The 26,728-nt window shown below is 61.6% G+C and overlaps 3 protein-coding genes across 3 annotated transcripts in view; all 3 read left to right on the forward strand.

Annotated features, from left to right (window-relative positions):
• Positions 1 to 10,031, forward strand: part of HCFC1 (host cell factor C1) — a 22,706-nt gene extending 12,675 nt beyond the window's left edge. Inside the window, exons 11-29 of the mRNA XM_007957194.1 lie at positions 1 to 270; positions 542 to 702; positions 923 to 1,120; positions 1,448 to 1,672; positions 1,776 to 1,880; positions 1,983 to 2,202; positions 2,570 to 2,712; positions 2,870 to 3,008; positions 3,282 to 3,502; positions 3,954 to 5,490; positions 5,699 to 5,847; positions 6,466 to 6,910; positions 7,243 to 7,557; positions 7,792 to 7,910; positions 7,998 to 8,135; positions 8,421 to 8,606; positions 9,030 to 9,330; positions 9,781 to 9,844; positions 9,992 to 10,031. Of these exons, the coding sequence (XP_007955385.1) occupies positions 1 to 270; positions 542 to 702; positions 923 to 1,120; positions 1,448 to 1,672; positions 1,776 to 1,880; positions 1,983 to 2,202; positions 2,570 to 2,712; positions 2,870 to 3,008; positions 3,282 to 3,502; positions 3,954 to 5,490; positions 5,699 to 5,847; positions 6,466 to 6,910; positions 7,243 to 7,557; positions 7,792 to 7,910; positions 7,998 to 8,135; positions 8,421 to 8,606; positions 9,030 to 9,330; positions 9,781 to 9,844; positions 9,992 to 10,031 (4,976 nt within the window). The remainder of the gene's footprint in view (positions 271 to 541; positions 703 to 922; positions 1,121 to 1,447; positions 1,673 to 1,775; positions 1,881 to 1,982; positions 2,203 to 2,569; positions 2,713 to 2,869; positions 3,009 to 3,281; positions 3,503 to 3,953; positions 5,491 to 5,698; positions 5,848 to 6,465; positions 6,911 to 7,242; positions 7,558 to 7,791; positions 7,911 to 7,997; positions 8,136 to 8,420; positions 8,607 to 9,029; positions 9,331 to 9,780; positions 9,845 to 9,991) is intronic.
• Positions 10,032 to 13,598: 3,567 nt separating this feature from the next.
• On the forward strand, positions 13,599 to 21,458 carry LOC103211255 (renin binding protein). The gene is made up of 12 exons (XM_007957195.2): positions 13,599 to 13,625; positions 13,880 to 13,989; positions 14,156 to 14,231; positions 14,377 to 14,452; positions 14,572 to 14,744; positions 15,306 to 15,530; positions 15,841 to 15,922; positions 16,235 to 16,410; positions 17,263 to 17,394; positions 20,709 to 20,796; positions 20,895 to 21,139; positions 21,243 to 21,458. The coding sequence occupies exons 1-12, from the start codon at positions 13,599 to 13,601 to the stop codon at positions 21,456 to 21,458; spliced, it is 1,626 nt and encodes a 541-aa protein (XP_007955386.1).
• A 48-nt stretch (positions 21,459 to 21,506) lies between these two features.
• NAA10 (N-alpha-acetyltransferase 10, NatA catalytic subunit) lies at positions 21,507 to 25,611 on the forward strand. The gene is made up of 8 exons (XM_007957154.2): positions 21,507 to 21,527; positions 21,933 to 22,031; positions 22,247 to 22,305; positions 22,940 to 22,985; positions 23,081 to 23,196; positions 23,392 to 23,436; positions 24,682 to 24,766; positions 25,375 to 25,611. The coding sequence occupies exons 1-8, from the start codon at positions 21,507 to 21,509 to the stop codon at positions 25,609 to 25,611; spliced, it is 708 nt and encodes a 235-aa protein (XP_007955345.1).
• The last annotated feature ends 1,117 nt before the right edge of the window (positions 25,612 to 26,728 follow it).

Genomic DNA, 26,728 nt, shown 5'->3' on the forward strand with positions numbered 1-26,728 from the left:
GTTACCTCCTGCAGCTCCAGAAATACGACATTCCTGCCACTGCTGCCACTGCCACCTCGCCCACCCCAAATCCAGTCCCATCTGTGCCTGCCAACCCTCCCAAGAGTCCTGCCCCCGCGGCAGCGGCCCCTGCTGTACAGCCACTGACCCAGGTGGGCATCACGCTCCTGCCCCAGGCTGCCGCCGCACCCCCAACCACCACCACCATCCAAGTCTTGCCGACAGTGCCTGGCAGCTCCATCTCTGTGCCCACTGCAGCTAGGACTCAAGGTAAGCTGGCACCTGGCAGCACTGGTGGCTGGGTGTGCCTGGGTGGGGATGGCCTTCAGGGACTGACTCGAGAAGGGAGAGCTCAGCCTTGCCCATGGCAAAGCCGCTCTCTGTGGGTGTTGAGTAGAAGCAGCCAGGTAGCACAGCAGATCCAAGGCACGAGGCCCACACTGGACTCGGCTCCAGCACTGCTCAGAGGGGGCTGGTCAGCTGTCACCGGTCCCAGGTGTCCCCTGGGGCACTGCTGACACCCGCCCTCTTCTCTCGCCAGGTGTCCCTGCTGTTCTCAAAGTAACTGGGCCTCAGGCCACCACAGGAACCCCGCTGGTCACTATGCGACCTGCCAGCCAGGCTGGGAAGGCCCCTGTCACTGTGACCTCCCTGCCTGCAGGCGTGCGGATGGTCGTGCCCACGCAGAGTGCCCAGGGGACGGTGAGCAGCAGGCCAGCGGGGCTCAGTATAAGGGGAGAGTCTAGCAGCCAAGGGTTGGAGCCAGGCCCATGGAGAAGGAGCTGAACCCTGAAAACAGTCCCAGGGTTCAGCCAGACTCTGGCTATTGCAGTTCCTATGGTGGGTCACTGGGAGGAGCCCTCTCAGGTTGGGGGCAGGAGAGCAGGGAGGGGGTGGGCTGATTTGCCATGGCTGCCCACAGGTGATTGGCAGCAACCCACAGATGAGCGGGATGGCGGCATTGGCGGCGGCGGCGGCTGCGACCCAGAAGATTCCCCCTTCCTCAGCACCCACGGTGCTGAGTGTTCCAGCAGGAACCACCATTGTCAAAACTGTGGCCGTGACTCCTGGCACCACTACCCTCCCAGCCACCGTGAAAGTGGCTTCGTCACCCGTCATGGTAAGCGTCTCGTGAGGCTTCTGGTGCACGGGTTCTGATGGCTAGCTCCCCTCTTTCTGGACCCCGGACCCAGGCATGGGGGCTGGTGGTGGTTGCCAGTGGCTGTTGGTTAAGTCGTCTGCTTGTGGGGTGGGGTTGGAGGGGAGAGCTGGGATTGAGCGGTCTGCTGGGTCATCAAGTCTTCCCCTGGTGTCGGTGAAGGAACAGGAAACCGAGCTGTGCAGCAGCCCGGGGTGGGGGGCAGTGAGCAGAGAGATCTGGCCTTCAGCTCAGAGAGCTAAGGCAGCGGGCTCCCTTCTTTCTCTCACCGCTCACCTCTGCCCCCAGGTGAGCAACCCTGCCACCCGCATGCTGAAGACAGCTGCCGCACAGGTGGGGACATCTGTGTCCTCTGCTGCCAACACGTCAACCCGCCCCATCATCACCGTGCACAAGTCGGGGACTGTGACTGTGGCCCAGCAAGCCCAGGTGGTGACCACTGTGGTGGGTGGTGTCACCAAGACCATCACCCTGGTGAAGAGCCCCATCTCAGTCCCTGGTGGCAGTGCATTGGTGAGTGGCAGCTCTGGGTGGGGTGGGCCTGGTCACCTGCTTTGATGGCAGCCATGCCCTTGTTTGCTTGCCTGATCGACCTTCCCCTCCTTCTGCTCTTTAGATTTCTAACCTTGGCAAAGTGATGTCAGTGGTTCAGACCAAACCTGTTCAGACCTCTGCAGTCACAGGCCAGGCCTCTACGGGCCCGGTGACCCAGATCATCCAGGTGAGTGTGGGCATGGGTCCCTGCCAGCCCCACCCTGCAGGGTGTTAAGCCTGGCCCATCCGCTCCCCAGGCAGCTGACTCTCCCCTCCCACTTCCCTCCAGACCAAAGGCCCCCTGCCTGCCGGGACCATCCTGAAGCTGGTGACCTCAGCAGACGGCAAGCCCACCACCATCATTACAACCACACAGGCCAGTGGGGCGGGAAGCAAGCCAACCATCCTGGGCATCAGCAGCGTCTCTCCCAGCACCACCAAGCCTGGCACCACCACCATCATTAAGACGATCCCCATGTCAGCCATCATCACCCAGGCGGGTGCAACAGGTACAGCTCGAGTGGCCTGGGTGCTGTGCCACCACCTCCCCTGCCTCCTTGGGTTCTGAGAGTGGCTGGGATGGAGAGCCAAGGCCATGTGAGAGCCACAGCATTTTCTGTGTCTTTTGCTCCGAGCTCTCTCTGCTTATCTTTTGGGTGTCTTTTAGGACTTGGAGGGAAGTTGGTGGGGGCGGACTGTAAGTTATGACTCTTCATTTCAATCTGAGAGCAGCAGGGATAACTTTGGGGGAGGGACACGAGGGCATTTTGGGGCATGGGAAGCTGTCAGCCTCCCGAGAGGTCAGGGTCCGGGCAGGAGGTGGCTTCAGGGAAGCCCGACTCCCCACGTCTAAAGACAAGTCCCCCCACCCCCAAGGTGTGACCAGCACTCCTGGCATCAAGTCCCCCATCACCATCATCACCACCAAAGTTATGACTTCAGGGACTGGCGCCCCTGCCAAGATCATTACTGCTGTCCCCAAGATTGCCACTGGCCATGGGCAGCAAGGAGTGACCCAGGTGAGGCACACCTGCCCCCTTCTCAGCCCAGTGCAGCTGCATCCCCTCCCCCCTGCCTCCCATGCCCCAGCTGTCACGAGTAGCCTCCAGAGGAGCCTGGGAGGGACAGCCCAGGGCACAGCCCGTAAGTGATGGTGGTGGGTCTTCCGGTGTCCAGGTGGTGCTGAAGGGGGCCCCCGGACAGCCAGGCACCATCCTCCGTACCGTGCCCATGGGTGGTGTTCGCTTAGTCACCCCAGTGACTGTCTCCGCTGTCAAGCCAGCTGTCACCACGTTGGTTGTGAAGGGCACCACAGGTACGTTGCCCACTGCCGTAGTCCTCAGCAGTGGCTGTGTTCTCCTGATCTTTGTAGTCATCTTGTCCCTGCCTCCTGCAGCAAGGCTGACAGAAGCCTTCAATCCCAATGAGGTGCACTCCTGAGTTCCCAGGGTCCCTCCAGGATCACTGACTCTGCTCATCCTGTTGTGTCCAGTTCCCAGTCATATCCCACCCAGTGAGAGAAGTTTCTGGAAAAGTGGCACCAGCCGCAGGGCAGTCACCCCACCCCTGCCTCCTTTCCTCCCTCTAGGTGTCACTACTCTTGGCACTGTGACAGGCACTGTCTCCACCAGCCTTGCGGGCGCTGGTGCCCATAGCACCAGTGCCTCGCTGGCCACACCCATCACCACCTTGGGGACCATCGCCACCCTCTCAAGCCAGGTGATCAACCCCACGGCCATCACCGTCTCAGCTGCTCAGACCACACTGACGGCTGCCGGCGGGCTCACCACCCCCACTATCACCATGCAGGTAGGAGGGACAGGGCCGGTGTTGGGGTGGAGAGCTGGAGCGCATGTGTGGGCACACTCACGACACATGACAGAATCTGGGTGCTAGAAAACGGAGCCTGGCGGGTTGCCCGCAGGGCATCCCTTCTCGGCTGGGTTCTGCTGCCATAAGAGGACTGTGACTGTCCACAAGTCTGTTGTGACGATGGCTCGTGTTCTAGCTGCTTCCAGCCTTTAGACCCTCAGTGTGACAGGGGATGGTCTCAGTGATGGTGGGCTTGACTTCAGCTGAGTTCCACTCCACTCCTCTCCTCTCCCTGTAGCAGGAGAGGGAGCAGAGTACACGTGGTGACTGCACTGACCCATGCCCTCGGCTCTGCGGATCGAGGAGGTAGTCACTGCCTGTGCAGAGCAGGCAGACAGACAGGTGGAAATGGTGCCACTGATCTCTTCCCGTTTGGTGTTTCCCCCAGCCTGTCTCACAGCCTACCCAGGTGACTCTGATCACAGCACCCAGCGGGGTCGAGGCCCAGCCCGTGCATGATCTCCCTGTGTCCATTCTGGCCTCGCCGACCACAGAGCAGCCCACGGCCACTGTGACCATTGCTGACTCGGGCCAGGGCGATGTGCAGCCTGGCACCGTGACGCTGGTGTGCTCCAACCCCCCCTGCGAGACGCATGAGACGGGCACCACCAACACAGCCACCACCACGGTTGTGGCCAACCTTGGGGGGCACGCCCAACCCCCCCAGGTCCAGTTCGTCTGTGACAGGCAGGAGGCAGCTGCTTCACTTGTGAGCTCCACCGTGGGGCAGCAGAACAGCAGTGTGGTCCGTGTGTGCTCCAACCCACCCTGTGAGACCCACGAGACGGGCACCACCAGCACGGCCACCACCGCCACCTCCAACATGGCAGGGCAGCCTGAGTGCTCCAACCCCCCGTGTGAAACCCACGAGACGGGCACCACCAGCACTGCCACCACTGCCATGGCTAGTATCGGCTCTGGGCAGCCAGCAGCTGCCAACCAGCAGCGTGAGGCCCGCCCCACCTCAGGTCGGGTGGCTGTGGGCACTGGGTCAGCCGAGGGAGCCCAGAGCTCAGGCATGCCCCCATGCCAAACTCGCCAGACCAGCTCAACCCACACCACCATGACTGTGATGGCCACAGGGGCTCCGTGTTTGGCCCCTCTCAGAGTGCCCAGCCTGCTGCTAGAGGCTGGCAGCAACAGCACTGGCTTTGTCCAGCTGGTCCCTCCAAGTGGCAGAATTGGGCCCAGCGGTGCCAGCAGCAAGGACAGCCCTGTGGCAAGCCTGGGCCAGCTGGTGCCCATGGGGCGACAGCTGGAGACACATCACACCTACACCACCAACACCCCCACCATGGTGCGTGCCGCTATGGGTAGCGGGGAGCCTGGTGAGGCCCAGCGTGTCCCCAAGCTTGTGAGTGAGAGCCACCAGACTGGCTCAACCAGCACCATCATGACTGTGACGGCCCTGGAGGCACTGCTGGGCCCTTCCACCCCAGTGACCCAGGTCTGCTCCAACCCGCCCTGCGAGACCCATGAGACAGGTACCACCAATACGGCCACCACCTCAAATGCAGGTGGTGTCCAGCGAGTGTGCTCCAACCCACCCTGTGAGACCCACGAGACAGGTACCACCAACACAGCCACCACCGCCACCTCCAGTGGTGGCTCAGGGCACCAAGAGGGTGGGCCGCAGCAGACCCCCACCAGCTGCCCCTGTGAGACACACCAGACCACCTCCACTGGCACCACCATGACCGTCAGCGTTGGTGCCTTGCTCCCTGACGACAGTGCCACCCACAGGACCCTGGAGGCCGTCCTAGATCCAGCGGTGGCCCCAACCCCTGTGGCCCCCCAGGCCAGCCCCGCACTGCTTGCTCCCTTCCCAACCCAGCGGGTTTGCTCCAACCCGCCCTGTGAGACCCACGAGACAGGCACCACACACACAGCCACAACCGTCACCTCCAACATGAGTTCAAATCAAGGTGAGTGCTGGCGGCCACCTGGCATTCCGGGTTCCCCATGCCCCAGGACTATACAGAGCAGAGATTTCTCCAGAGTCAGGTCACTGCTGGCCTTCATCTTTAAGAACGTGTGTTCCACGTTCGGTGGGGGTGGGGGTGGGGGTGGCCTCGGGCCTGCTGACTAGCTCCGTCGGGCCCCCGTGACCCTGCTGTCTGCTGCCTCTACCAGATCCTCCACCAGCTGCCAGTGATCAGGGCGAGGTGGAGAGCACCCAGGGCGACAGCTCCATTGCTGTCACGACAACCGTGTCTTCCACGCTGACGCGAGCAGTGACCACTGTGACGCAGTCCACGCCGGTTCCAGGCCCCTCTGTGCCGGTGAGAGCTCCAGAGGGTCTGCTCTGTCCTCTGCCGGCTGTTCAGCCCCCGGGGCCGGAAAGGCTTTGCTGTTGCAATTCCAGAGTTGGGCACCAGGGGTCACTCTTGGACCGCACATGGTGCGGTGGCCGGTGCTTTTCCAGACCGTAAAAGGCCAAGCTCCTGTGTCGGACTGGGCCTGTTCGTTTTCGTAGCTGCTTCACGTCACTGCCCGTTTTGCTTTGAGAGTTGTCCTCTGAGCCCTTTGCGTAGACAGGAATCCGCTCTGAGGTCTTACCCCACCAGTCAGACTTAAAGCTCTCTCCTTCCCCACCCAGCTGTTCTGTGTGATGCTGGGCACCCTCCCTCAGCTGCAACGTAATAAGTGACCCCGCAGGAACGGAAGCAGGTCCTGGGGAGAGTTAAGGCCGTCCCGCTCCTTGGCCCACCTGCCTCGTCCCGGCCTCCTTCTCCTCCCCTCTGACAGGGACTTCTCTCCCTTTCCAGAGGATCTCATCAATGACTGGGACTACCCCCGGGGCTCTGAGCACCGAAGTCCCCATCCCGGCCACCATAACAGTGACCATAGCCAACACAGAAACTTCTGACATGCCCTTCTCTGCTGTTGACATCCTGCAGCCCCCAGAGGACCTCCAGGTCTCGCCCGGGCCTCGCCAGCAGCTACCCCCGCGGCAGCTCCTGCAGCCGGCCTCCACACCCCTGCTGGGGGAGCCCGCCGACGCCCTGGCGGCCACCCAGGCCCCTGAGCTCCAGGCAGCTGTGGACTTGAGCAGTACAGGGGACCCGTCTTCGGGCCAGGAGCCTGCCAGCTCCGCGGTGGTGGCCACCGTGGTGGTCCAGCCTCCCCCACCCACACAATCTGAGGTAGACCAGTTGGCACTGCCCCAAGAGCTGATGGCTGAGGCTCAGGCGGGCACTACCACCCTCATGGTGACAGGGCTCACCCCGGAGGAGCTAGCTGTGACTGCTGCCGCTGAAGCCGCTGCCCAGGCTGCGGCCACAGAGGAAGCCCAGGCCCTGGCCATCCAGGCGGTGCTCCAGGCTGCCCAGCAGGCAGTCATGGGTAGGTGCCTGGGGACCCACAAGCTCCTAGAGCTTGCTCTGCTGGAGGCCACACGGAGGTCCCAGGGGGTGGAGGCAGCCAGGGAGAAGAATCCACTTTCTGTGAGAGGGGACCAAGTCAGAGGCGACCGGGGGGGCCTGTCCCAGAGGCGCAGGTAGGACCAAGTCGGGCAACAGTGTTGTGATCAGGATGGAAGTGACCAGGTGGGTGCACTCTGCAGCTGGGCTCTTGGGGGCCCCGTGGAGACGTTGCCTGTGGTACGTAGGAGGGAAGGTGGTGAGGAGGGGGCCCCTGTGCTTCTCCTGAGTCGTTTCGGTCTCCTCCCGGAGCAGGCACCGGGGAGCCAATGGACACATCTGACGCGGCCGCTGCGGTGACACAGGCGGAGCTAGGGCACCTGTCGGCCGAGGGCCCAGAAGGCCAGCCCGCCACCATCCCCATCGTGCTGACGCAACAGGAGCTGGCTGCCCTGGTGCAGCAGCAGCAGCTGCAGGAGGCCCAGGCCCAGGCCCAGCACCACCTGCCCACTGAGGCCCTAGCCCCTGCTGACAGCCTCAACGACCCCGCCATTGAGAGCAATTGCCTCAACGAGCTGACGGCTGCTGTCCCCAGCACCGTGGCCCTGCTGCCTTCCACAGCCGCTGAGAGTAAGCAGGGCCCAGCCTCTGCCCTGAGCCCTACTTGGCCTTGGGGCTCTGTTGAGGCCCGAAAGAGCTGGGTGTCAGGCTGTGTACTGAGGGTGTGGGTGCTGGCTCGGATGGCTCGTTCCTGGGCTGAGGGCGTGGACGCAGGGCTGCAGTGTCGGCCGGGGTGGGGGCCCCGTGTCCAGAAGCCTAGGGGGGCTGGAGGGTGCTCTGCTCTGACGGCGCCTCTCTCCACAGGTTTGGCCCCGTCTAACACGTTTGTGGCCCCTCAGCCTGTTGTGGTAGCGAGCCCAGCAAAGCTGCAGGCCGCGGCCACCCTGACCGAAGTAGCCAACGGCATAGAGACCATTGGGGTGGTGAGTCTGGCGTGGCAGACCCCCAGGGGTGCCGCCTCCACCCAAAAAGGGACCTGTCTCATCCCGTGTCCCTGTTGCTGTCTCCAGAAGCCTGACCTACCACCCCCACCCAGCAAAGCCCCCGTGAAGAAGGAGAACCAGTGGTTCGACGTGGGCGTCATTAAGGGCACCAATGTGATGGTGACACATTATTTCCTGCCACCAGATGATGCCGTCCCCTCTGACGTAAGTGCCTTGGTCTGCCGGGGGCTGCACCAAAGCCCGGAGAGTGGGGGAATTGAGGGCTGGAGGGTCTCTTTCAGGTCCCCAGGGTCGCCTGTCTTTGGGTGGAACTGGACAGAGCCTGGTGAGCGCTGCCCCTCCCCCACTTGTGGAAGAACTAGAAGGCAGGAGCGTCTCCACCCCCTTGGTCACCACAGACCCATCAGGTCCCAGGACTGCCTTGTGGCCAGCCGGAGGCTTCACGCCTCTTTGCTCTCTTCTCTTTGCCTCCACCGTCTCGTGCCCTAGGATGACTCAAGCTCTGTCCCGGACTATAACCAGCTGAAGAAGCAGGAGCTGCAGCCGGGCACAGCCTATAAGTTCCGGGTGGCTGGTGTCAACGCCTGTGGCCGAGGGCCCTTCAGTGAGATTTCGGCCTTCAAGACATGCCTGCCTGGCTTCCCTGGGGCCCCTTGTGCCATTAAGATCAGCAAAGTGAGTGCGGCAGTGGGGTCCGTGGGGAGATGGCAGAAAGCAGCTGCCGTCCTGGCTCCGTCACCAGTCACAGGGATAGCCAAGGGCAAGTCCCCTGCTGTCTGCCCACCTCTGCCCCTCTGTAGCGAGCGCTGCCACCCATTGAGCATTGCCTATGGTAAGCACTTACTCCATGCAGCCTCACACCACAGGCCCCAGCCTGAGGAGGTCTGGGTCATTTCTGAAACGGGGGCACTGAGGCACAGAGAGGCAAGTGACAGAGCACACGGGAGGAGGCAGCATCTTTGCAGGGCTCTCCAGACACTGTGTCAGTCCCTCTGTGGCGTGCTAGAGTCCCTCTGCTCTTCTGGGGTTGGGCTGAAGGCACTCGGGTCACAAAGGCCAGGCAGAGCCACCCTTGACCTCCTGATCCTTCACTTCCAGAGTCCAGATGGGGCCCACCTCACCTGGGAGCCCCCCTCTGTGACCTCTGGCAAGATCATCGAGTACTCGGTGTACCTGGCCATCCAGAGCACGCAGGCCAGTGGCGAGCCCAAGAGTGCAGCCCCAGCCCAGCTGGCCTTCATGCGGGTCTACTGCGGGCCCAGCCCCTCCTGCCTGGTGCAGTCCTCCAGCCTCTCCAACGCCCACATAGACTACACCACCAAGCCCGCCATCATCTTCCGCATCGCTGCCCGCAACGAGAAGGGCTATGGCCCCGCTACACAAGTCAGGTGGTTGCAAGGTGGGTGTTGGCTGAGCGGCCTGGGCAGGCACACGGCCCACACTCCATCTCCCCTGCTTCCTGAACATTCTGCCATCAGTCTGGCCTGGCCTTGCCCATCCCCCACTCATTCCTCCTCTCATTTAATAACCCCCCCCAGCCCCTCCTGAGGCAAGCACTGATTGGTTGGGGGCTCTAGGACACGGCTTCCAACCGTGCTTTGCAGCTTTGTAATTGAGGGTGTGTTGTGTAGAGTACGGAAGGTAAAGCTATGGGAAATCAAGGGTCCCTCGCCTGGTCTAGGGGTGTGGGCAGGGGACCGAGGTCCTTCTCACATAGCTACCCGTAGCTAAGCTTGGTTTCTTAGGGTGCCATCAGTTAGCTCCTCTTGTTGACTGGATGCGACAGGGTGCTGCGTGAGTGGCACTTCCTGCCATGCAGTGCCCCTTACTGCCTCATCTCTCCTCACAGAAACCAGTAAAGACAGTTCGGGCACCAAGCCGGCCAGCAAACGGCCCATGTCCTCTCCGGAAATGTAAGCAGGAGCCCAGGGTTGGGAGTGGTCAGTGCTTGGAGGGAGGGAGCCGTGGAGACCATGGGGCTGGGGGCGAGCCTGGCCAGGGATGGGCCTGCTGTGCCACTAATGGCCCCTCTTCCTCCTCCTCCTCTTCCTCGCTCCCAGGAAATCCGCTCCAAAGAAATCGAAGGCAGACGGCCAGTGAGAGGAGCGTGGCCAGCAGCTGGCTGCTTCTCCGGAGTCCTCCCCTCCCCTCTTGCTTCAGGAACACCGCCTGCCCTGCTGGGGGGGCCCTCCGCCCCGTCCCACCCCACCTCCCTGGCCGCCACTAATTCGTTCGCGTGCTCAGTTGGTCCTTGGTTCATTCTCTGTGTCTCTTTCTCTGTTTTGAAAGAAAAACGATCTAAAGCAAGCACATTTCCCCACTGTGGTGGGAGGAAGTGGAAGGTGGCCCGTGTGGAAGAGCTGTGTGCGCGCGCGTGCTTCCTCCTGCCTCCTCCTCCTGCCCCCCCTCCCCAAGCCCTGCTTGTGTCTCCCACGGACGTACGAAAACACGACAAGCAAGCCAAACCCACTCCCTCAGCCCCCCGAACCTGAACACCGTTGGCTGATCTCGGCCCTGGGCTGAGGCAGAGGGGCTGCGTGGGTGCAGAGGCAGGCCCCCGCCCGCCCCATAGCCCACCGGCACCTCTGCACCGTCTGCTTTGACTTTATTTTTTTATCTTTCTGGCCTCAGCCACTCAACATCCCTTCCCTAGGCCTTTTCAGCCCCGCTCCACCCAGCGATCCCTGGGGAGCTTCGACACTGGCTCACAGCCTGGGCGCGCTCCCCACCTCTTCTCTCCCTCCCCCTTTCCCGTGGAAAAAAAGACGGGGGAAGGCCCTGGGCAGCCACCCTGCAGCGTCAAGGTGGCCACAGAGCTGGGCCTTGGCGGGCAGGGCGGGGTGACATCACCAACTGCTGCATCTGTTGTATTTTTTTCAGTTGACATTGACGAAGTTAACGTTTTTATTGTAATTTTAGCCTTAGCGTGTGATTTTGTCTTTTTGTTGTTAGCTGTGTACAGAACGTGTATCCTTTTTTTTATTATTGTTTTCTTCTTGGCTAAGCATCGGCTTGGCACTGATTATTTTGGTGGGGGGGAGCTGTGGCCTTGGGGGGAGCTGAGAACACGGCCAGGTGACCTCTGCACTGAGGGGCTGGCTTGAGGTCGGTGGGGGCCCAAGGCAGTCAGGTTTCTTAGAAAAGACAAGTGGGGTCTGCATGCCCCAGGCCAGAATGGCGGCGGCGGCGGCGGCGGCGGCGGCGAAGGTGGCCTCCCTCAGCTAACTGGTCTGTAGACTGCACCCCTGAGCAGCTGCTCTGACGTCCCACCCCCACCCCTACCCCAGGCAGCCTTGGAAGGGGAAGGGGGGGACTGGTGCAGAAGGGGAAGGGGGGGACTGGTGCGGAACCAGGAAGTGGAGGTGCTGGGCAGCCCAGCCTGGTGTCAGTCTTAACAAAGGTGGGACCTCCCCACAGCCGCCTTCCAAGGGCCCCAGGGGGGCTTGGGGTTCTGCTTGGAGTGGGTAACTAGCCGCCTCTCTGCCCCACCCCCAAGCTGTAGGCAGAGAGCAAGGCTCCCAGCAGGTTACAGAGGATTCCAAAGGAAGCCCGCTCCACCCTGGATGAGGCTGGGTAAGCCTTCCTCAGCCTCTGCCCTGGAAGGCCCTCTGCCACCGCCCGCATCTTTGGGGGCCAGCTCGTATTCTAGCACAGCTCGCTGTGGGAAGCACCACCATCGGTCACCTCGGGGGCCCACACGCTGGCCCCATTGTTTCCTACCCAAGCGCCCTTTGATTTCTTGTTTCTGAGAGCTGTCCACTTGTCCATCTATTGTAGAGGAATCCCCGTGGCTTAATATTACCATAGTGTGATGTCGTTTTGTGCTATTTTGAACAATTAAAAGACGTTTTTTGAAATAACTGCTGTCTCTCAAGTCTGGGGCCTCCCAGGATGCCTGTGGGGGAGGGGCTGGCGGCCACAGTGCCTTTGCTGGGAAGAGACCGGGGGAGGGGCTGGGTTCTGGCAAAGGCTGGGCTGGGACCGGGTTGCCCACAGGTCCCGGGGTGGATCCTGTGCCAACAGGCTGAGGGACCTCCTGGGCAGTGGCCGTGGCTTCCGGCTGTCCAGAGACCGGCCCTTCTCTTCCCAGGGAGGTGCCCCTGGGCTCGGTTTCTCCCAACTGGATAGTGGAGGCTTGGGAGGGGCACAGGCCCTGTTGAGTGTGCCCAAAGCTGCCCCACCTGGCCATGTGGGAGAACGTGGTGGCCCTCAGAAGGGGTCCCATCACAGAACCCCCAAGAGAACTGCCCCAGCCTGGCCAGAGCTGTCCTGTCTGGCCCACAGCAGGGGGTATATCAGTCAGTGGTCCCTGTAGGAGGCCCTGCTTCCGGAAGCAACCGGAAGTTCTGCTGAACCTAATGTGGGAAGTCTTGTAGCTAGGACTGGGAACCTGTGAGTTCTTGGTGCTGGCCAGCCAGGAGATCAGAGAGGCTCAGAGAACAGTGGCCTGGGGCCAGGGGCCACGGAGAAGGGTGGGGAAGTGTCCTTCAGATCGGACAGAACCACCCATGCCCAGAGGTGAGGGTCCGGGTAGGGCTGGCCTCAGGTGAGGGAGAGGCCTTGCAGGTTGGCTAGGCATGTGCTCACCCACCTCGAGGAGACCTGTAACGCACTGTGCAAGGCCAGGGCTGCACCACTACTGTCTTTGGTCTCAAAATACATGCTCGAGTGTGGGCACGACACTCCCTGGTCTTCCAGGGAGAGCCTAGCAGGTTGAGACATGGCATCTGTGCTGGCCCTGCTCCTTCAGGCCACCCATGGGAGCCGGAGCTCTCCACACACCAAGCCTGGGGAGGTGGGACATTGTGAGGAGGTGGGTATATCCCACAAGGTCCAAGCCACCTACACCGGGGCTGTGGTGGAAGGCAGAGGTGTACCCAAAGCATCCAGCAGCAGGCACCCACCCGCCAGCCAGGGAGGCTGGCCTTACTCCCAAGCAGAAGGAACAGGAACTGCCTGTGTATGGGAGGGTGGGCCTGGCAGGAAGCAGCCAACGCGACACGGAAGAGCAGCAGTATGCAGTGCCATCGCGCCCATTAATTTCTCGGATGGGATTCTGCCCCATTGGCAGCGACACAGTTGGGGGAGAGTTCGGCCAGTCTTCCTCTGATCCATCTGAGGGAGGCCTTCCGGGTGAGGAAGTCTGAGGTTCTGGACTTGCTGGGCTCACAGGTAATTGGATGGGTGGGGTCCCTGTCTGGGCCCTGGGGTTCTCATCTCCCCACTCGTCCCGCCTTCCTGCTCCACCCCGCTCCGCCTTGTCCCAGCCCCCAGGCCCCTCTCCAGGGTGGCCAAGGCGCTGGGCGGGGAGGCCTGGCCCACCCACCCGCCCGCCTCGCCCCAGTCCATCCTGCCAGCTCACCCAGCATTTCCCACCGGGAGGATTTCGAGGGGAGGGCGCCCAGGAGGCCATCGGACGGGTGCTAAGTGTCTGCCCGGGGATCCTCCAGGCGGTGGGGTGGGGCCCAGGGGAGACCCAGGGGCCGAGCTGCACAATCGCCTAGCCCCGCCCCTCGCCGCGGGCCCCGCCCCCGCGCCCTGCGGAGTCCCCGGGGCGGAGCGAGCCAGCGAACGGGTGGGTGCGTGGGTGGGGCCCGGCTCGGTCAGCTGAGTGGTAGTCATGGGACGGAGACCAGCTTCGTCTGGCTTCCTGGAGGACTGGGAGGGATGAGCGGGGGTCTCCGAGAGCAACAGGCCAGTGGTGGGACTGGGGGAGGGGACTGCCCTAGAGGGTCTCGGGGCTGGTGGGGGGCCGGCCCCTTGCCGGGACGTCCCGCCGAGAGCTGGGAGGAAACCCGAGGGCTGGGTTCTGGAGGAGCCCGGCTAGACGGCTCTGGGGCTCATCGGGGTGTGGGCCGATCCCAGGGCCATAGGAGCCCCGTTGAGGAGGCAGGGACCTGAGGAGGCCCCGTGGAGGCGTAGCCCTTACTTTCCAAGTTCCCCTATAGGACATGGAAAAGGAGCGGGAGACCCTGCAGGCCTGGAAGGAGCGCGTGGGGCAGGAGCTGGATCGAGTCGTGGCCTTCTGGACCCAGCACTCCCATGACCAGGAGTACGGGTGGGCCACCCCCTTTTGGCATTCTCCACAGGGTCTTTGCCCCTCCCAAGCCTCCACCCTCAGCTCCCAGCCCCCACACAGTCCCTCTCTTCCTGTCCTGGAGGCTGGGCAAAGTGCCTTCCGCCTGGTCCCGGCCCCTCACCTAACTACTGTGCCGCCTGGACAGGGGTTTCTTCACGTGCCTGGGCCGTGATGGACAAGTGTATGATGACCTCAAGTACGTCTGGCTGCAGGCGAGGCAGGTAGGAGTGCCCCCAACCATGCAGCTGCCTGGCCTCTCCGTACCACACCCCTGCTGCCCAGATGGGGGTACTTCAGATGCCCCGACCTGACACTGAGGACCCTGGTGCTGCCCCCTGAAGCCACTTCCCTCCTGCTCCCCCACAGGTGTGGATGTACTGTCGCCTGTACCGCAAGGTCAAGCGCTTCCGCCGCCCTGAGCTGCTGGAGCCAGCCAAAGCAGGTGCCCCCCCACCTCTGAGGCTCCTCAACAGAGGGGTCTGAAATCGGGGAAGGGTCTGGGAGGATCCAGGGGGATGGTTTTCTCACCTGAGTTCTAGGACCCTCGCTTGCCAACTCCAGGGGGTGACTTCCTGCTGCGCCATGCCCTGGTGACACCGCCTGAGAAGAAATGTGCCTTCGTGCTGACAAGGGACGGCCGCTGTGTCAAGGTGCAGCGCACCATCTTCAGCGAGTGTTTCTACACCATGGCCATGAATGAGCTGTGGAGGGTCACGGGGGATGCACGCTACCAGGTAGCGGGCAGAGAATGGCCACGTGGCCCACTCCTGCTCACGCTTTCCCACCTTCATCTGTGAGCCAAGCTCAGGACCGTGGGAGGGCGCCGGAGGGCAGTGGGAAGCGGGTGGCGCCCCTGCTGTGAGCCAGCTGGGCTCCGTTACTCTCGGGGACCGGCCCCTAGTTCCCGTTCCACCCCTGCCCTGTGCCCGGCACCTTGGACCAGCCAGCCCTCCCCACAGGAGTCCGAGTCTGTCGGTCCTGCAGCTCTCCCCAGTCCGTCTGTCCTTTGTCCCTGCAGCAGCCCCCTGACTGCGCTGTCTTGCTGCCATTGTGTGTTGAGGGGTGTCTCCGCCTCGCCCTCTTCTCCCACCCCCCTGCACACCCCAGGCCCTGGGCAGACGGACTCGGCCCGTGGCCCGCCCCCACTCCAGCTGGGGGGGTCCCTCCCTCCTCCCTCACTCCCTCCCCCTCCCTCCCTCCGTCCCTCCTCCCTCCTCTCTCCTCTGCCTGGGTCCCGGGAGCCCCCTGGCCCGGAGGAGCCCAGTGTCGCCGCCGCCTGGCTTTTGTCTCCCCAGAACGAGGCGGTGGAGATGATGCAGCAGCTCGTGCACTGGGTGCGGGAGGACCCGTCGGGGCTGGGCCGTCCGCGGCTCCCGGGGGACCCGGGCGCAGAACCCATGGCGGTGCCCATGATGCTGCTGGGCCTGGTGGAACAGCTCGGGGAGGCGGACGCGGAGCTGGCGGCCACCTACGCGGAGCTGGGGGACTGGTGTGCCGGCAGGATTCTGCGGCACGTCCAGGTGGGGCTGCGGGCGCTGGGCCCCGCCCCCACTCGCCTTGTGGCCCATTGGGCCGAGGGGCAAGAGGGAGGCTGCAGGGTCCAAGTCCACCCTGGGCCTCCTCAGGCAGCCACGCCCCTCCCGTCCATGGTCCCCCACCCCCACCCCCGCCCAGGCCCCCAGGAGGGAAGCAGTACACCAGCCCCTGCTCCTAGGCCTTCCGTGAGCGCGCTGTCCCGGAGGGAGGAGGGACGAGGGAGGCGGACGTCTTCCTGGCTGGGGGTTTGGGGCTGGAGGCTGATCGCTCTTCTCCTGCCCCTCTCACCTGCAGAGGGACGGGCAGGCTGTGCTCGAGAACGTGACCGAGGATGGCAGGGAACTTCCCGGTTGTCTGGGGAGACACCAGAACCCAGGTGAGGGGGCCGAGGAGCTGGGGGCTGCTCTGGGAAGAGCTCTCAGCCTCGGCTTCTGGGGGCCGCTTGCCTCCCTCCGCGGAGGACTGGGGAGAGGAGAGGGGCCAAGCCTCCCAGGCCAGGCACTGGAAGCAGGAGGCGAGTTTGGGTCTCCCAGGAGGGCTCTGGCCAGCTTTAGGGGGAGCTCTCTGCAGGGGCAGGCGTCCAGGGCGGGGGGTTCAGTCCAGCCCCCACTGCTGGGGAGGGAGGAAGGGAGGCTCCTGTGGCCTGGCCAGGAAGCACGGTCCCTGCCTTACCCCGACCCCTCGCCAGGCCACGCGCTGGAAGCTGGCTGGTTCCTGCTGCGGCATGCCATCCGGAAAGGGGACTCTGAACTACGCGCCCACGTGATCGATAAGTTCCTATTGCTGCCCTTCCGCTCCGGTTGGGACCCTGACCATGGAGGCCTCTTCTACTTCCAGGACGTCGATGGCCACTGTCCCACCCAGGTGGGAGAGCCAGCCCCAGGAAGAGCCCTGTTCTAAGCTGTCCGCCCCCTCGCTCGTTCGGGCCCCACCATGGCATGGGGAGGCGGGCGTCCCCCATCCCCGGGGCTCGGAGAAGCAGCCTTTCCCAGCGCGTCCCTGGGGAGAAGCAGCGGGGCTGGACTTGAACTGGGCTAGACTACTGACGTGCGACTTGGTTAGGGACCACTGGAAGAAAGCGCCATACACTGGGGGACGCTTGTAAGCGAACAGATTCGCGCTGTCTGGAAACCAGAAGTCAGGCTGTGGGCAGAGCCGCACTCGGCCTGAGGCTTAGGGGAGGAGCCTTCTTTGTCTGTTCCAGACTCTGGCGGCCGGTCACAGCCTTGGCTTATGGTCACCTCACTCCAAACTCCACCTCCAGCTTCGCATAGCCTTCTCTCAAAATGACTGTGTCCCTTTAATTTTCTAAGGACACACCACTCAGCCTGGATAGGACCCACTGTACTTCCTAACAGGGTCGTGTTCAAGGGTTCCTGTAATTAGAGGACGCAGACATATCTTCTCGGGGAGCACAATTCAACCACGACAGGGAGCTATGGTGTCTCCAAAAGGCCAGGTGGTGGCCAGGCTGAGCCTTGGTCCAGGCTGGAGTTCGGCAGAGGGCCGCTGGCCATGGTCAGGAGCCGAGTGCCCAAGGGACTTCAAGACAGACTGATGAGACAGGCAGCAGTTTGATTTGAGGGCCAAAGGGAAGGGACCACTTGGGACACTGTCCCCACTCAGGAAGTTAGTCCCGAAAGATAGCTCGTGATCAAGCGCCAAGTGCCTGGGCTGAGGGAGGCCCGGGCTCTAAGGCAGCACCTCTGCTCTCAGCTGGAGTGGGCCATGAAGCTCTGGTGGCCTCACAGCGAAGCCATGATCGCCTTCCTCATGGGCTACAGTGAGACTGGGGACCCTGCCTTGCTGCGCCTCTTCTGCCAGGTGGCAGAGTACACCTTCCGCCAGGTGAGCTAAGGCCCCTGGAAGAATATTCTGGTGACCCGAGCAGCCCTGGAGCTTACGTTGAGGTGGGGGGCAGGGGGACAGATCCTAAACAGGTAAACCAGCCATAAAGCCAGGTGACACCCCTGTGGAAGAGGAGAGCAGGTGGGGGGCTGGGAGGCCACGGTCATCCTCCCACGGGGGACCCTAGTCAGTGAGCGGCGCCTCAGGGCCGCGGCTGGGAGAAGAGTCGTGGACAGAGAGGACAGCAAAAGCAAGGCCCACGGCAGGAGTGGCCCTGACAAAAGTTGGGGAGCCCCGCAAAAGGTGGGCTCGTTCCAGCTGGGCCGGGGCTGGGGGGTTGTGTGCGTGGGTGGGTACTCCGGGGCTGCTGGAACGAGCCCCCCAGAAGCCCGAAAACAGCGTGGCACAGGGCCGCGCGCTCTGAAGACCCTAGGAAGGGTCCCTTGGGTCTCAGCTTCTGGGGGCTCCAGGAGCTCCCTGGTGGTCCTTGGCTTGTGCCTCCGTGTCTGCAAGCGTGTTTTCGGCACTTCTGGGAGATACTGTTAGGCCCAGTACCGGAGGAGAGGGGCTGCGGGAGTGGGGACGGGGTGGGGCTGGTTTGCTGCGGTGTTGGATGAGCGGGAAGCAGAGGAGGGAGGGGCTTGACAGTGTGTGCTCTGGTGAAGGAAGGGGGTGGTGGGGTGAGGAGAGACGGGGGCGGGGGCAGCAGGGAAGGAGCTGTATTTGACATGTTCCCTGGGCACCCAAGTCACAGACGGAAGTGGGAAGCTGCAGCTGGGTTTGAGTCTACAGTTCCGGGGAGAGCTCGGGGCTGGCCCCAGATGTTTGGGTGTCATCGGAGGAGAAGGGGAGCTGCTGAGTGTCACAGAAGATAAGAGGGAGCAGGGGACGTGCCCCGCTAAGGAGACAAGACTGAGTTGGGGCTTTCTAGAGGCCAAACGAGGCGCAACAAGCAGTCCAGGGCAAGGAAGTGATGAAAGAAGATTCTATTGTGTTTCTAAAGCGCCCATTCAGGCCTTTGTAAAGCCGAGCCGGGCTGGGACTACTGCGAGGACTCCCCATCACACTTCTGTTTACACTGACATCTGACTGAAACCTAGCATTTCCTGCCAGTACGAATGCAGCCAGTGGAGGACCATCGGCAGCAGCTGTCACTAATAGAATTCCCAGATTGTTTCTGTCATGTTGCCGTTAGAGAGGGATCTCCAAGGGTTGGGTCCACTTGGCACCACCTGGGAGTCGTGGAAACACCCGTCACAATATCTTAATATTGAATGCACTCACCAATAATGTATATTGGAAGTTCCACACAGTGAAACATAAGAAATACATTTTAACGAGATCAAACAGACCAAAAAAAAAAAAAAAAAAAAAAACTCACTGCTCTCGAGTTGGATCCAACTCATAGCAACCCCTCCTTGGGTTTCCGAGGCAGTATAACTACGGAAGTAGATTGTTCAACCTTCCTTCCAAGGAGTGGCTGGTGGGTTTGAACCACCAGCCTTCTGGTTAGCAGTCAAGTGCCTTAGGCTCTACGCCAGCACAGCTCCCTTTTAATGAGATACGTATGGCATTTAACAATTTTAAAAGTTATAATAGATAAATCACAGACCAGCCCACTGAACAGCAGAACCCCAAAAGCAAACAGATAAAAGAGGGAAACAGGGACAGGTTTGCAGGGCCACCGAGAAACAGTAACCCCTTATCTCCCAAGGTCTAGTAGTCAAAAAAAACAAACCACTTAACAAGCTAAGGTCTGAACAATGTTGTTATTTGCCGTCCAGTCGGTCCCGACTCATAGCGACCCTTCCTTGGGTTTCCAAGGCAGTATCACTACAGAAGTAGGGTTGTCCAACCTTCTTTCTGAGGAGTGGCTGGTGGGTTTGAACCACCAGCCTTCTGGTTAGCAGTCAAGTGCCTTAAGCACTATGCTACCAGAGCTGCTAAGGAGAACAATAGAATGACTAAAAAACCAAAAAGACTCTACTGCCATTGAGTCGATTTGACTCACAGCGCCCCTAGAGGACAGAGTGGAACTACCCCATAGGGTTTCCAAGGCTGTCAATACCGGAGCAGATTGCTTTATCTCCTGTGGAGTGGCCGGTGGGTTCAAACCGTTGACCTTTTTGTTAGCACCTGAATGGGTTAACCGTTACACCACCAGAGCTCCTTAATAGAATGTTGTTGTTATGTGCCATCAAGCCAGACCTGACTCATAGCGACCCCTCCTTGGGTTTCCAAGGCGGTATCACTATGGAAGTAGATTGCCCCATCTTCCTTTTGAGGAGAGGCTGGTGGGTTTGAACTGCCAGCCTTCTGGTTAGCAGTCAAGTGCCTTAGGCACTATGCTACCAGAGCTCCCCTTAATAGAATGGACAACTATTTTTACTCCCTGCAAATATACTGACTTCTATAGGCACAGTTTTAAAAACCATTTTGATACTGTTCAAGTGTAACTGGTTTCCTCTGTGATCCTTCTAAAAGCAGCCCTGGTGGTGGAATCTGCTAGGCAGTGAGTTTCTTTTCTTTTTTGGTGTGTGTGTGTTCTGAGAAGGGCCTTGTAGTACATGGTGGTGAGTCTGCAAGGAACTGACAGATTCGAGAGGCCCAGTGGGCAAGCCAGGTGCCCGATGGGAGGTGACTTGGAAGAGAAAGTAACGTAGAATGAGTAGCCTGAGCTCCTGTCCTCTATAGACTGGAGGTGCCAGGGCAGGGACAGACTTTGGGGACCCAACAAGAGCAAGGGCAGGAGCCTGGTATCGGCCAGCAGTGGTTGTAGGCCAGGCTCACATCTGGATGTGCACACTTGGTGACCATACTCTCACTTGCTGAGACACATCAGGGCCGCCACTTGTTACAAAGTTACATGGCAGGTGTCTCCATTAGCATTCTCTTTAAACCATTTATTGAAATAATGAGTTATATACACTAAAATGTATCCATTGTCACCAAGACCCACGTGTTCAGTGCGCTAGACGGTGGAGATACAGAACGCCTCCACCCCCTCAAAGCAGGGCTCTCTTTAGCCCATCTTGTCAAGTTTCTACTGACAAGCAGCCCATCCCCAAGTCGCTTACACAGCTGGACACTGCTCTTGCCGCCACCCTTACAAGAAAAGGAAAAGCCCTCACTCATCTTTGTCCAGAGAGGGGGCACTGTGTTTAAGATTAAGAGCACGGATTCTGGAGCCACGCTACCTGGGCTCACCCGGGCTCTAACCCTCAGTCCAGTGGGGATGGGGGCGCGCCTTCCCTGGCCTGTGGCATTTGGGCGGTGCCTGGGGGGTCGCCTGCTGTCACTGTCCCACTTTTCAGTTCCACGATCCTGAGTACGGGGAATGGTTTGGCTACCTGAACCGAGAGGGGAAAGTCGCCCTCACTATTAAGGGAGGTCCTTTTAAAGGTGAGTGGGGTAGGGTCAGGGGTGCTGGGTGGGATCGCAGGAGCTGGCGTCCTTGCTCCCTTGCCTCTCCCAACTCCTCTGGCCACCTCTCCCTGCAGGCTGCTTCCACGTGCCCAGGTGCTTGGCCATGTGCGAGGAAATGCTGGACGCCCTGCTGAGCCGCGGGGCCCCAGGCCCTGGCCGTGGTGCCCGCGTAATAAAGCTGAGCCTAGTCTACCTGTGCGTGCACGCGCGTCCGTGGGGCCAGGGGAGGGGGGGGCGCCTTGGCGGTCACCTGCTCGCCTCCGCATTGGCTCGCCCGGGTCGCTGGATCGCTTTCCGCATTGGCCTACATCGTGTGCTGGTCCGCCCGAAGCCTCGAACCGCCCGTCTATTGGTCCACAGTGCGCCTTGGCCTGCCCCACACTCTCGACCGCTCCACGCGTTGGCTCGCCCCGTGCAAATAGCCAACCCCGCGCGCTGGACCGCCCTGCGCACTGGTCTACCCCGGGCAATGGCCAGCCCTGCGCATTGGCCTAGCGCCCAGGAGGGCGGGTCCGGTGGCAGCGCATATCCGGTCCGTGGCCAGTCCCGGCGCGCACCGCCCCTTCCGCCGCCGTCCCCCCGAGCCCGGCTCCAGCCCCGCCCGGCAGCACCGGTGTCGCTACGGAGCGCGGCGGTAGCCGACTGCGCTGACGACCCGCTCGGACTCGCGATTCCCCGCCGCCGTCATGAACATCCGCAATGCTAGGGTGAGAGGGCCTGGGCGGGGGCGTCCATCGGTGCCTCGTGGGGGCAGGGGACGCGTGCGCATGCTCCCGAGCGCCCCGGCCACCCGCGTCTCCGGCCCGTCCGGGCCACCCGCCGTGCGCTTGAGCCGGCGGGAGTTAGGACCCTGGCCCGTGCCGGGCGGGGCAGCCGCAGTCCCCGAGTTTGACCGCACCCGGAGGAGAGGCCTGAACGCTGGGTGACTAGCTCTTGGCTTCGCGCGTTGACGGGATCCACCGAGATGGTTGGGAACGCACGGTGCTTGAAGCGCGGCGGAGAGCCAGGACTTGTGCCGAGACAGAGATTCGCAGGGCCTGCTTAGCTTCGGAGGCAGGGTGAGTGGCCAGAAAGGCAGCGCATTCTGACCTGCTCGGGCCGCCCTTCTGCAGCCCGAGGACCTGATGAACATGCAGCACTGTAACCTGCTCTGCCTGCCCGAGAACTACCAGATGAAGTACTACTTCTACCACGGCCTCTCGTGGCCCCAGGTGCGCGGCGGGCCATGGGAAGGCTGGGGGGGCCCGGGGTGCTGGCTGGCCTGCAGGCCGGGGGAGGGCCGCCTCTTCCGGTTGAGGACAGGGCCCCGTGTGGAGCAGGCGAGCCCGCAGCCAGGTCTGGGAGTCAGGAAGCGCCATTTGCTGTCTCTGAATTTGCGGCGCTGTGCCATAAGCTGTTTGCTGACGCGCGGCCTCTCTGTCCGCAGCTCTCCTACATTGCGGAGGATGAGAACGGGAAGATCGTGGGCTATGTCCTGGCCAAAATGTGAGTCTCCAAGGAGGGCCCTGCGCTGGGGGTTCTGGGGCGGTCGGGGTCCTTTTCTGCTGCAGTTGCTAGACTTGATGACTCCATCTCAAGTGGTGGCTGAGGGCCCTTGTGAGGGTACCCTTCGTGTCCTGCGGTCCTGCGAATTTTGAACAGTGTGTAGTGGCACTCGTCCACCCTGATAGTATTACGTAAAGGAATTTCACTGTCTTGGAGACAGCCTATGCTCCGAGTGGTCACCCCTGCCACCCTGCCTGAATTCCTAGCAACCACTGAGCTTCTCAGTGCCCTGTGGTCTTCCGTTTCCGGAACGTCACAGAGCTGGAGGCACACAGCGTGGAGCCTTGTTGAGACCGGCTGCTTTCACTGGCGACGTGCACGTGAGGGTCTCGTCTGTTTGTGGCTTGGTAGGGCATCCTCTTTTAGGTGAGAGGCTTTTCCGTCGTGTGCCGTTGACACCGTACGTCCTGGAGACCGCAGCAAAGTGGGTCCAGAATTGGCTGCTGGCCGGGAGAGGCTCCCTTCTCTCCTTTCCCGGCCCAGCGGAGTGTGGGCCCCACAGAACCCAGGTGCCCTACAGCTGGGCATGCGTCCCCGCCTCCTTTCTGACCTCTCTCCTTTTTCCTCACTCTAGGGAAGAAGACCCAGACGACGTACCCCACGGACACATCACATCACTGGTGCGTAGATCCCACTCCCGGCTCTGGGGAGGTGGGAGGAGGGCTGTTCGGCACGGCTCTTGAGCGCCTGCCGTCAACCGCTCCACTGTCTCCAGGCTGTGAAGCGTTCCCATCGACGCCTTGGCCTGGCCCAGAAGCTGATGGACCAGGCCTCCCGAGCTATGATCGAGAACTTCAACGCCAAATATGTCTCCCTGCACGTCAGGAAGAGGTGGAAGCCGGGGCTTGGGGGAGGGGGAGGACGAGGAGGAGACCATCGTGCCAGGCGTCCTGGGGTACCCTGGCTTTTGGAGAAAATAGGGAAAGTGGGGTTGCTGGGAAGAGGGCAGGGGCAAGGGTAGGACCAGGTGTGCCTGCCCCTCCGTGGCCAAGCCCGTCCAGCTCAGCGGTGCCTTCTTCCCTGCAGTAACCGGGCCGCCCTGCACCTCTACTCCAACACCCTCAACTTTCAGTAAGTAGAGCCAGACTCTTCAAAGGGGCTGGGCTGGTCCTCGATGCGCTCCCCTCCGGAGGGCTGGGAGCCACTAAGCTGCCCTCCAGCCAGGGGAGCGGGACAAGCGGAGGTGGCCTGGAGTCGACGGTGACAGGGAGGAGGACGTGGACTGCTATGCAGCCAAGACACCTCCTCCACACGCAGCTGTGCCGCGTGCTGAGTGGAGGGCCAGCTGCCTGGCGCCAGCTGGGGCTAGGTGCGGGACCGCGTGGGGAAGGGCCCCGGAGGCGTCGGAGTGAGAGCTTGCGAGCAGAGAGGTGGGGGGTGGAGAGCAGGGACAGAAGCTGAGGAGGACTGACAGTGGCCGGGCACCTACAGGCGTCCAAGTGAGACCGGGAGAAAGGAGGGTGCAGTACTTTGGAAGGCTCCGGACGTCCAGGCAAGAAGGGCTGTCAGGAAGAGCAGTGGACGGATCTAGAGCCCTGGACGTCCAAACTGAAGCTGAGCACGGTCCCTGGTGGATAGGGGTAGGTTGGCTCAGGGAAGGGGGAGGCTCTGTGTGCCTGGCTCTCCGAGGGAATTCAGCAGGGAGCTGGCTGTACCCAGGACGCAGCAGTGAAAGGTACTTGAGAGTGAGGTGCCCTGGGACCGTGCTCAGCTTCAGTTTGGTGGCGGAGGAAGAGGAGGGCTGTTGTGGCAGGGGGTGGTCTCCAGGACTGGCCGTTGAGGAGGGAGCTCCGTCCTGAGCACAGGTGCCTGTGATGGGGGCTGCTTCACGGGCCCAGCTCCCTGCTGGAACCTGGCTACCTGAGTCTGCGGCAGCCTCTCTCTCTAGCTTCTGACGGCTAGCACGGCCCAGCCACGTGTGCTCAGTGGCAGGGAAGACCAAGTCCAGGGCTTTGGTGCTCTAGAAGCCACAGTGAAAATCCTTGGCGGCCACGTCAGGAAGTCCGAGTGGTCACAGGACCCGTCGGGATGGCGCTGGCAACTGTGCCTTGCCTCTCACTGGCTTGGCTGGAGAGAGCCAAGGGCAGGCCATGTTGGAAACGGTGCTCCTGGGAACCAGGTCCTCCGGGCTGGGCTTCCTGTCTCCAGAAGGAGCCTCCCAGGGGAAGAAACGACACCATGGCCCACTCCTGCTAGATAGAGCGATGGGGTGATGTGCAGTAAGCCTAGGGGCCCCCAGATGCTGGAAGAGCCGGGAAGGCTGAGGAGAAGCAGCTCCCAGAGTTGGTCTTCGTCTTGTCTCTGCCTCCGCCCCAGGATCAGTGAAGTGGAGCCCAAGTACTACGCAGACGGGGAAGATGCCTACGCCATGAAGCGGGACCTCACCCAGATGGCAGACGAGGTAAGAGCCCTGCAGGCAAAGACAGCAGGGCAGGCCGGGAAGGCTGTGCCGGAGGGGACAGGGGTGGCTCTCGGGAGCTCTGGGCCGGGGAAGGCAGCCAGCAGCTGGGAGGTGGCCACCTAGCTGGGAGTCGTGGGTCGTCTTGACCTCAGTCTCCCAAGCTGTACATTGGGAAGATGGGACTTGGCTGGGCTTTAAAAGAGCCCACCCACCCAGGATTCTCCACGAAGGAGCCTGGGCGTGTCCTGGGGTGGGATGTGGGTGGAGTCGGATGCCACAGCCGACCCCTTCCCCCCCAGGCTTGGGGTTTACACACAGAACAGGGCTGAGAGCAGTCAGGTCCTGGTCAGGACTGTATAGCTGATCACTCGCATTCTACAGGTGAGGAAACTGAGGCCCACGGAGGGGCAGGGCCAGGACTTCAGCCTAGGCTTCCAAGCTCAGTCCCGTGTTCCCTGTCCTGGCTCACTGTCTCTCACCTTGTCCCCTGCCCCAAGGAACAAGGGTTGCCCAAGCCTAGTCGGCTACCCATCCTTGGCTCGCAAAAGTTCTGGACACTTAGGCCTCTGTCTCTTTCCTCCCGCTTCCCCCTGGGATTCTGGTGGCAGCTGAGGCGGCAGCTGGAACTGAAGGAGAAGGGCAGGCACGTGGTGCTGGGGCCCATCGAGAACAAGGTGGAGGCCAAAGGCAGCTCACTTCCAGGCTCGGGCGAGGCCTGCCGGGAGGAGAAGGGCCTGGCTGCAGAGGATAGTGGTGGTGACAGCAAGGACCTCAGTGAAGTCAGCGAGGCCACCGAGAGCACTGACGTCAAGGACAGCTCAGAGGCCTCCGACTCGGCCTCCTAGAGCCTGCTGGGGTGCTTCTCCCTGTCTGGCCTTCTTCCACCTCTCCCAGGCCCACCGCAGCCCACCCTTACCCTGCTAGGTTTCCCAATAAAGCACATCCCGCGGCCTTGAGGAATCTGTGTGTGAGTGCGTGCATTCGGGTGGGCGAGCTGCTCTCCGGCGCTTGTGTGGATGTGAACTTGACAGCCTTTTGGCCCAGGCCTTCCTGCCAAGTCCAAGGAGGAGGGAAGAGCCATGCGTGCGGCTTCTGCTGCCCCGTCGGCTGGCCTTCCGGCTCACAGCAGGGAGACTGGCGTTCTGGGAGAGACTCCCTCACGTTGGGACGGTCTCTCTTCTGTGCCCTGCTCTGGCACCATCTCGTTGGGCCTCGGTGTCCTCATGAGCGTGCCGGGGGTGGACTGGACGATGGCAGAGGGCCCTCCTGGCTGCCCTGGTTGCAGTGTGTTCTGAGGGGCAGGCGCAGGCCAGCCAGCACACAGGTGCTTCTGGCCTCTGCTCTGACCCCTATGGTGGCTTTTGGTGCTGCCCAGGGTCCCCCCTTCAGTCTGTGCTCTCGGCCACCAGCTCTCCAGTTCACACCTCCTGGGCCCCAGATCCTTCGGCCAACTGCTTATCTGGAAATCCCTACACTTGGGCTGTCTGGGTAATGGGCCAGCTATCTATCGGGTACCCAAGCCTTCTCAGTTACCCATCCTTGTGTCCTGTTTCCCCAGACCATCCAAAAGGTCACTAAGTCCTGTGTGTCCCACTGCTGTAGCACCTCTTGCCTCTACTCATTTTAAATAGTCCCGATTTAAGCAAATAATTGGTTTTGGTGTTTAGTACGGTTTTAAACTTAGGGAAGTCCATACAGCTCCATCTCTGCCCCACTCGGTTGCCCAGATGGCTGTCTCACTTATGTGTGAAGTGTTGGTTACAACTGGTGAACCAATTTTTTTTTTTAATTTTACTGTGATTTGGGTAAAAGTTTACAGAGCAAATTCATCTTCCATACAGCAGACAGCAGTTCATACACATATTATTTCATGCCATTGACTGCAATTCCCCATAACGTAACAGCTCTCTTCCCTCTTCCTCTCTGGAGTTACCTCTTCCCGGTGTCCTTCCCTCCCATGCA

Source organism: Orycteropus afer, unplaced genomic scaffold, assembly GCF_000298275.1.
Source record: "Orycteropus afer afer isolate SDZICR_OR568_19922 unplaced genomic scaffold, OryAfe1.0 scaffold00713, whole genome shotgun sequence".
Taxonomy (NCBI): Eukaryota; Metazoa; Chordata; class Mammalia; order Tubulidentata; family Orycteropodidae; genus Orycteropus; species Orycteropus afer.